Source organism: Palaemon carinicauda, chromosome 1 (genome assembly GCF_036898095.1).
Source record: "Palaemon carinicauda isolate YSFRI2023 chromosome 1, ASM3689809v2, whole genome shotgun sequence".
Taxonomy (NCBI): Eukaryota; Metazoa; Arthropoda; class Malacostraca; order Decapoda; family Palaemonidae; genus Palaemon; species Palaemon carinicauda.
This window is the reverse complement of record NC_090725.1, coordinates 106,646,061-106,656,060: the sequence shown is the minus strand read 5'-3', so window position 1 is coordinate 106,656,060 and position 10,000 is coordinate 106,646,061. Positions and strand designations below refer to the sequence as shown.

The following is a 10,000-nucleotide window of genomic DNA, read 5'->3' as shown; positions in this document are numbered from 1 at the left end:
ATCAATTATGCTAATTATTATGCCACTACAGGTCACCTATGCTGACTCTCAAACCACCATATGCAGTGTTACGCATCTGACCAGCTTCGGCAGCGGGTTTATGGCGGCTCCGAACACAATCGACTTCAACTACGTCTTTGCTAATATGGGCTTTGAGGATAATCTTACCATCTATATTACCCTCATCATTGGCCTCAGCCTATTCGCCCTAATAATGATCTGGGCTCGTATCAAGGACAAGAAGGATGTTTTGAAGGTAGGGAATTGAATTTTCTTCCAGTCCATGAGTTACTGGATCCAGTCCCTTAGTTACTAGATTAGAGGTTCCCAACCTGGGTAAGATGTAACCCCAGTGGTACATTTTTACTCTTCAGGGGTACATTGAATTTGAGAGAATAGCCAGTACTGCACAATACATGTAATCTGCTATACGATTGAATGATAAGATTATATCACAATATCAATTTCACTCTTTCTCTTTTTGCTCTTCAATGTGAGGGGTACATACGAATTTGTAAAAATGCCCAATGGGTACAGAACCCCTGTACTAGATTTATGTTGGCTCTTATGAATTGTTTTTTTTTTTTTAAATAAATTATATAGGTTTAGTTTTCATTATCTACTGCTTTTTGGATAACATTAAATTCTGTTATTCCCGATTTACTGAAAGCACTTAAAAGTTAAAAAGAAAAAAAAATCATATTAAATTTAGAATATCTATCAGTCTTATACTATGACTAAAGAATAATGTTTAAATGTGATATATAATTGAAATTTGTTGGTAATAAAACCCTAATAATGTTTTGATATAAAAGGTTCTCTAATAAGGATTTGGCCAACAATGGACCAAGGAGAGGTTAGCTACTGTAGTTCATGAATTAAAGTCGCTGCAGAAATAAGCCCCACCCCCGATAACCTCATAGCCAATCATGTCCTCTCCAGCATTAACAGCACTCATCTCTAGATGCTTTATCTTTTTATTCATTACTTCTCATACAAAATATCATAGAATTTAATTCCTTACTTACTATCCTCACAACGCTACTTTCCCTGTAGGGGCTCTAGGGCTTGTATCATCTTGCTTTTCCATTTAGGGGTGTAGCTTAGCTATAATAATGTCGGGTAAATATCTACTATAAAAGTTTGTTACAGATTCTGAAATTTACTGGCAATCCAAAATAAGACATTGGCTTATTTTCTACAGCTTGGTGCTTCTCCCCTGCCAGACAACAGAGTAGAGGATAAGTATTTATACGAGATGTTGGTCTTCACAGGCAACAAAAAAGAAGCCCAGACAGATTCAGTTGTTCAATTCATTCTCTCCGGCGACAAGGCCGAGACGGAAGTTCGAACCCTAGGGGACAGCAGACGGAAAATATTGAGGAAGGCTGATGTGGATGTGTTCGTCCTGGCTGTGCCAAGGTAGGTGGGAGCAAAGTCTATAGACTTTGGGTGGGAAGTTTAACCTTGACTTATTTTGCATCCAAGTTCGGTCAACATATAAGCCTAGATCAATATGTCTAATTGATCATCATGTATAGAATTATTCTTTTTGAAGAGCATAGAAAAGCAATGGTTTGAGTATATAGCAGGTTTATATTTGATTAGTACTTATTCTGACCATGGATGTGTTAAGTGAAGAGATCAGATATGAAGAGCTGTGAAGTTGCTATAAGAAGATAGTAGGTGATTACCGTTGAAAATGAGAGTAGCAAGAGACTTTGGAGAGTGGTGGCTTGAGAGTAAATGTGGATGAGACTAAAGCTATGTGTGTATTTCTTTCCTGTCACATTCAGTGGCATTGTCAGATTTATACTACTCGGTCTTTCCCCGTCCCTTGAGTAGGGAGAGAAGAGTAGTCATACCCTAGTGAGAGGGGGTACCCCCAGAGGTACACTCGGAAACCACAACTGTTGTGTTGTAGTTAGGAAAGGGGGAAGGGGTAGGAAGGGTTATTATTATTATTATTATTATTATTATTATTATTATTATTATTATTATTACTCGCTAAGCTACAACCCTTGTTGGAAAAGCAGAATGTTATCAGCTCAAGGGCTCCAACAGGCAAAATTAGCCTGTGAGGAAAGGAGATAAGGAAATAAATAAACTACAAGAGAAGTAATGAACATTTAAAATGAAATATTCTAAGAACAGTAACAAGCATGAACTATAAAAAAAGAGATTTATGTTAGCCTTTTCACTGCAAGGTTGAGATTTTGAAGCTCCACCAATTTAACTGCCTGATTAAGAAGATCATTCCGCAACTTGGTCAAAGCTTGAATAAAACTTCAAGAATACTGTGTCAGTCTCTAGGGCATTGTCACTGTCTCTTGTCTCTGCCATTCATAAGCAGCCTTTAAACCTATAAATAATATCTATTTTATGTCTTTTTGTTCTCAGGCCTTTGGGATCCCTCCAATTCCTGAGGATTTGGCACGACAACTCAGGCATAGGACCCAACGCTTCCTGGTTTCTGAGTTACATCGTTTTCAGGGATATTCAAACAGGCGAGAGATACGAATTCATCGCGAACGAGTGGTTGGCAGTTGAATCTGAAGATGGAAGGGTAAGATAAGATAAGAGATTATAGTTCCCGCAGAGATTCCTGGCAAAATAAGCCCCACCCCTTGATGATGTCATAGCCAATCATGTTGTCTCCCTCGTTATCAGTGAGTATAGTGGGTGACAACGGGATTGGCTATGACATCACCAGGGGGTGGGGCTTATTTCTAGATTCCGGGCAAAATAAGCCCCACCCCCTGATGACATCATAGCCAATCATGTCGTCTCCCACATTATTGGTTAGTATAGTGGGAGACAACCTGATTGGCTATGACGTCATCAGGGGATGGGGTTTATTTCACCCGGGATATTTGTGGAGACTACAATAAAGTAATTCATTCATTCATTTAACCCCTTGGGACTCACAGGATGTATAGGTCCTCAATGAATTCCCGCCATGTCTTTCCTGTGTCATCTCTCTGAACGCAGCGTAATGAGAGATAGTAATTTATTATCTTTTAAATGTATGGAAAAGGTATCTTATATATATGAAGGCTAACATATTACTTGATAATAAGTCTTATTTGTTTAGCTCCTCTACATGTGGAATTGTAAAATTAGTAAAAAAGGCGAAATCTCTATCTCCTACATTATCATCAGCATCATCTTTATTATCTCCCCCTACGCCTATTGACGTAAAGGGCCTCGGTTAGATTTTACCAGTCGTCTAAACCTTGAGCTTTTAAATCAGTACTTCTCCAATCATCATCTCCTACTTGATGCTCCATAGTCCTCAGCCATGTATGCCTGAGTCATATTATTATTATAATGATAATATAACTATACTCAGTTTTTTTTAATGAGGTGCATTTGCACTGACTCGCAGCAGTGCCCTTTTAGCTCGGAAAAGTTTCCTGCTATCTGATTGGTTAAAATTATCTTGTCCAACCAATCAGCGAACAGGAAACTTTTCTGAGCTAAAAGGGCACCCCTACGAGTCGGTGCCAATCTGCCTCACTAAAAAGAATTGATTATAATTATATTTCATTTTCCAGATCGATCGCCTCCTCCAGGTGGCTGGAACCGAAGAGAGGATGGAATTCAAACATCTTTTCGAAGCAAGGTCCACGAAGAACATCTCAGACGCTCATCTCTGGTTCTCTGTGTTCTTGAGACCACCACGCTCCAGATTCACAAGGTCTTAATTTGAGTTTTTTACTTCTATTTTCTGACTAATTAATTTCTTTCTTCAAATATCTAACCATAGTAATTTCTCGTATCATTTGATATCTGCATTCTGATTTATTCATTACATTACATACAACGCATCATTTGAATTCTGTATTTTAAGTATTCGTTGCCTTACACACAAGATTATTTATAGTTTATTTTGTGTACTTTTCATGCCTGTTTTATTTTCTAATTGATTGGGGTCCTTAGTTTCGATCTTCAATGTACTGTATATATGGTTAGTCTCTAGGGCATTGTCCTGCTTAATAGGGTAATGTCACCGTCCCTTGTCTCTGCCATTCATGAGTGACCTTTAAACCTTTAAGCCTTAAATAGGATTAATTTCTCACAGCATTTGACATATACATTCTGGGTTATCGTTAACATTTCTATCTATCTATATACTAAGGCACTTCCCCCAATTTTGGGGGTAACCAACATCAAACAAAGGAAAAAACAAGGGGACCTTTCCTCTCTACGCTCCTCCCAGCCTGTCAAGGGACTCGACCGAGTTCGGCTGGTACTGCTACGGTGCCACAGCCCACCCTCCCCCGTTATCCACCACGGATAAAGCTTCATAACGCTGAATCCCCTACTGCTGCTACCTCCGCGGTCATCTAAGGCGACCGGAGGAAGCAGCACGGCCTACCGGGTCTGCCTTTTTCTAGCACGCTCTCTTGCCTCTCTCACATCTATCCTCCTATCACCCAGAGCTTTCTTCACTCCATCCATCCACCCAAACCTTGGCTTTCCTCTTGTACTTCTCCCATCAACTCTTGCATTCATCACCTTCTTTAGCAGACAGACATTTTCCATTCTCTCAACATGGCCAAACCACCTCAACACATTCATATCCACTCTAACTTTTGCGCATTAATTATTGTATTTCTGCATCATGGTTGCAAACTTATTCATATCATATTTCGCTTTAACAGATGCCAGCGAGTTGGATGTTGCTTCGCCCTGCTATTCCTGTCAATGCTCGTCAATGCCATGTGGTACGAGAGGGTGCCTGAGCAGCCGGGCTCCGGGGGATTGAACGTGGGACCCTTTAACCTCAGTCCAGAACAAGTATTGCTATTATCATTTCTTTATTTTAGAGGTGTTATTCTTCTTCTTTTTAATAACAGTCCCCTGAGACCGGTTGCTATTATTATTATTATTATTATTATTATTGAGGTATTATTCTTTTTCTTTTGAATAACAGTCTCCTGAGATATATTATTATTATTATTATTATTATTATTATTATTATTATTATTATTATTATTATTATTATTTCTTTATCTTTGAGGTATTATTATTCTTCTTTTTAATAACAGCCTCCCGAGACTGATGATTTATAGTATGGGACTCCAGGTTACATCCAGCTTCCCTAGGAATCCACCACTTCCCCCACTATATGAGCTGTTTCAAGTAGCACGCTCTTCTGCACAAGTACTGGGGCTATATCGGCTCCTGCTTTCTTAATATTACTTTTTAATATCTTAGATATGGACCCTATATTATTATTATTATTATTGTGGTAGGAGACCCTCTTTTAGGCAGGTTGAGTTAAAAGTAATGGCTGCATCGGCAGAGTTTATTTTCTTATCCAATTTTTCTATTTTCCGGATAATTCTCTTCTCTAGAGCGCTGGTTGGTTAGGATTTTCATTTTCATACTTCATTGTGTATCTGTGATAATTCAATGTGGAATAGCTATTATTATTATTATTATTATTATTATTGTTATTATTATTTCTGTATCAAACTCTCCTAAGATCAAAAATTTTACCGGTAATAGATGTACAGTTGGACGCAGGTATTCCTGGCACACCTCGCTCTGAGGAAGTGCTTCCAACCACACCCTTACTACACGGTTAGTTTGTGTGAAGCCCCGCCCACCACCTCTGTGATTCCCTACACTATCTGTTTGGTTACTCGCTGAAAAGAAGATACGTATACCAGGAAATTTAAAACCATACATCATTTTTTAGGTCCTATTATTGATTCAATGAATTTTTGCTTCTAAAATTTTTTATTTAAATAAATGTTGAAAGATAAAAATTACAAATATATTTATTGCTCTTAACTTTAATTGGAAGCGTCGTTGAAGTTTTGTGATGCCGCAAATGAAAACAAAACAAATTGTTTGATATTTTGATTGATATTAAATTATTGTTATTATTATTATTATCATTATTATTATTATTATTATTATTATTATTATTATTATTATTAGCTAAGCTATAACTCTAGTTAGAATAGCAGGATGCTATAAGCCCAAGGGCTCCAACAGGGGAAAATAGCCCTGTGAGGAAATGAAACAAGGATATAAATAAACTATAAGAGAAGTAATGAACAATTAAAATAAGATATCGTAACAACATTGATATAGGTTTTTCATATATAAACTACAAAACTTAAAAAATAACAAGAGGAAGAGAAAGAAGATAAAATAGTGCGTCCGAGTGTACCCTCGAGCAAGGAAAAGGTAAACATTTATATTATAAAGCTTCTTTGGAATAAAAGTCCTCATATTATCCTTCATCGAGAGTGAGATAGATGTTTAGAATTCATGTACTCTACGTATTACTGAATAATGTATAATAATCAAGTTCAAGTCTCAGCACATAACTATAGCTTTCAACTAAATGTGGTGGCCGATGTGGTAACGTCCCTGACTGGTAAACGCCAGACTGGGGTTCGAGTACCGCTCAAACTCGTTTGTTTCTTGGGTCGCTGCAACCTCACCTTCCTGGTGAGCTAAGGAAGTAGGGTTTGGGGAGCCTATAGGTCTATCTGCTGAGTCATCAGCAGCCATTGCCTAGCCCTCCAGTCCTTGGGTGGTGATGGGCTAAAGTTCTTGACTGGTGAATCCCAGTCCCGCGCAAACTAGTTAGTTTCTTAGGTCGATGCAACCTCATCATCCTTGTGAGCTAAGGAAGTAGGGTTTGGGGGAAGCCTATAGGTCTATCTGCTGAGTCATCAGCAGCCAATGTCTGGCCCTCTTCGGGTGGAGAGGGGGTTTGGGCGCTGGTATATCTTATCTAAAACCACACAGTATTCTACCTTATTCATGCAATAGTATCATGTATTCTGAGCATTCTACCTTATTCATAACAATTCATATGTATATATGTTCAGTCTCTAGGGCATTGATTGTCGAGCTCGATAGGGCAATATCACTGTCCCTTGCCGCTGCCATTCATGAGCGGCCTTTAAACCTTTTAAACGACCATCTCCACAGATCGGTGTAGGCATGATGAGTAATCTGATCGTGTTCGTCCCATCAATGGTGATCGTGATGCTCTTTCGAAAAGCCAGACCAAGGAAACTTCGAAAATCTAGAGTGCAGGAGGCGGTGGAGAGAACGCGTAAGTTACCCACATTTGAATGTATTAGTATTAGTACTATACTAATTTTTTTTTCAATGAGATGCATTTGCAGTGACTCGCAGCGGTGCCCTCTTAGCTCGGAAAAGTTTCCTGCTATCTGATTGGTTAGAATTATCTTGTCCAACCAATCAGCGATCAGGAAGCTTTTCCGAGCTAAAAGGGCAACCCCTGCGAGTCTGTGCAAATCTGCATCACTAAAAAGAATTGGCTATGGTATTAGTATTAGTATTAGTATTTGCTAAGCTACAACCCTAGTTGGAAAAGCAGGATGCTATAAACCTAGGGGCTCCAACAGGGAAAATAGCCCAGTGAGGAAAGGAAACAAGGGAAAATAAAATGTTTTAAGAACAGTAACATTGGAATAGATATTTCCTTTATAAACCATAAAAACATTAACAAAACAAGAAGAGAAAAAAGATAGAATAGTGTGCTCGAGTGTACCCCAAAGCAAGAGAACTCTAGGCCTACTTCTTTTTCTGTGATTGCTCGGAGCTATTCTCCGGACGGGGGCTTTCTGTCAAAATGGCATACTGTAGTCCCCAATAGGCCTACTTATCATGAACGTTGTAACTTCATGATATAGGCTGAGACTTGTAAATAGAAGAAAAAGATATAGTTTTGTAATAGGATTAAAATATGGTAATTATTTAAACATATATACAAGAATAATATATGGTCTTATTATAAGAGTAACAGATAGCAATTATTTAGACCTATAGATATAAGAAAAAGGTGTGGTTTTGCAAAAAGATTAAAATATGACAATTATTTACACATACATACCAGAATAAGATATGGTTTTATAATAAGAGTAACAGATGGCAATTATTTAGACTTATAGAATTAAGAATAATATGTGGTTTTGTAATTAGATTAAAATATGGTAATTATTTAGACATAGATAAAAGAAAAAGATATGGTTTTGTAATAAGAGTAACAGATAGCAATTACTTAGACTTATAGATACAAGAATGAGATATGATTTTTTAATATGGTCAAGTAAATTAGTTTCCTGACTATCCATTGTAGTTTCAAAAACAACTAGTTTGATCCCATTAACAGAGGATGCATATGATAACACTAGCTAGAGAGCTTATCTTATATATAAAACATGATATTAAGAAATTACATTTTTCTTCTTCTTACAGGTGAAACAGCTCAATCCAAAAAGCCCTCTGTTGAAGGCAAAGATGTAGAAAATCAAGGAAATGGAAATGTCACATCTGAAACTAAAATACTAACTCAAAAGTAAGTCTTAAATTACTCTTCCTCTCTCTATGTTCCACTCATATATATATATATATATATATATATATATATATATATATATATATATATATATATATGTATATATATATATATATATATATACATATGTATATATATACAGTATATATATATATATATATATATATATATATATATATATATATATATATATGTTTATATACGTTTGTATACATGATGAGCATATGTATACAATACATATCGGTCAGGTCACTTTCCAGCCTCTGTTCGCTCTCGCTTCGGTCAAGTACAGGGCTGTTCACACTCTGGGTCCGATCAGTGACATGGCATGATTTTATATATATATATATATATATATATATATATATATATATATATATATATATATATATATATATATATATATATATATATATATATAAAGAAAAAGCATAATTGTATAGGAATATTGATAAGTGATTATGAAATGTATTTACGCAGTGAATATTAGCCTGTTATTGTACAAATTGATTATATTCTATCATGACCGGAGTGAGACTAGAGCGAGAGCGGACCGAAGCGCCAGTTTGAAAATGCTCCCATTTAAAATCAAGTAACGATATTTGACCGTTAAGACCTAACCCCCCATCTTCTTCTGTATAGTATTGGTTATCCCAAGTAAAATAATATCCATTCATTAGTGTTGTTAATTATCCCTTATTAACGTCGTCGATTCTTCTTGGTGGGATGTAATGTTACGTTTGTATTCTTAAATTACATTTAATGGACTTGGGATAACATTGCTTCTCAGCTCTCAATCGTGTCTCAACAACTTCTGACTTTATGTGAGAATATGTAAACAAAACTCGTACACGTACATAGAGAAAACAAAATTGAGCATCGCTCTCCAAAATATCGAATCCTACTGCAATACAATAGTAAGATGAATCACATCCTAACTTTAGAGCAATTAATGAATGATTAAATCCTTCATCAACATACGCTACTACAACTATGAACTGTGCCGAAACACGTTCTAACAATGCAATACTGTGCAATCATTACTCTTATTACCCGTGGCGCATATAGTATTACAGTACAAAATACATAACACAGCTCTCTCTCTCTCTCTCTCTCTCTCTCTCTCTCTCTCTCTCTCTCTCTCTCTCTCTCTCTCTCTCTCTCTCTCTCTCTTAACAGGAAGAAAAAGAAGAGCTTCACCCTTCCCTGGTGGTTTTCCATCATCGCCTGGATCCTGGTGTGGCTGTGCTTGGCTGTGTCCTGCTTCTTCCTGCTCATGTACGGGATCCAGTTCGGCAACACGAAAGCCACGAAGTGGGTCACTTCGCTCATCATTTCGTTCTTCTCGTCCATTCTGTTCGTGCAGCCTTTGAAGGTGAGCAAAGAGAGAGAGAGAGAGAGAGAGAGAGAGAGAGAGAGAGAGAGAGAGAGAGAGAGAGAGAGAGAGTTACAAGGATTTTGGGTGTCTCAGAGTTTTTAGTCCATCCTTGGAGAGAGAGAGAGAGAGAGAGAGAGAGAGAGAGAGAGAGAGAGAGAGAGAGAGAGAGAGACTGTACGCCAGATTAATGACTTGATCGAAGCATACATTTGCTAATTAGAATATTCGATTAATTGCCAGAGACATAATTTCCTCCCCCAAGG

General features: G+C 37.2%; 2 protein-coding genes across 2 annotated transcripts in view; both read left to right on the top strand.

The window, feature by feature from the left end:
• Nucleotides 1–10,000, top strand: part of Snr1 (SWI/SNF related, matrix associated, actin dependent regulator of chromatin, subfamily b, member 1) — a 582,028-nt gene that overhangs the window by 495,212 nt on the left and 76,816 nt on the right. The window lies entirely within an intron of this gene.
• LOC137653082 (polycystin-1-like protein 2) overlaps nt 1–10,000 on the top strand; it is a 56,619-nt gene that overhangs the window by 29,047 nt on the left and 17,572 nt on the right. The window contains exons 15-22 of the mRNA XM_068386508.1: nt 32–256; nt 1,205–1,422; nt 2,401–2,566; nt 3,558–3,700; nt 4,668–4,803; nt 6,964–7,090; nt 8,260–8,359; nt 9,539–9,734. Coding sequence (XP_068242609.1) covers nt 32–256; nt 1,205–1,422; nt 2,401–2,566; nt 3,558–3,700; nt 4,668–4,803; nt 6,964–7,090; nt 8,260–8,359; nt 9,539–9,734 — 1,311 coding nt within the window. The remainder of the gene's footprint in view (nt 1–31; nt 257–1,204; nt 1,423–2,400; nt 2,567–3,557; nt 3,701–4,667; nt 4,804–6,963; nt 7,091–8,259; nt 8,360–9,538; nt 9,735–10,000) is intronic.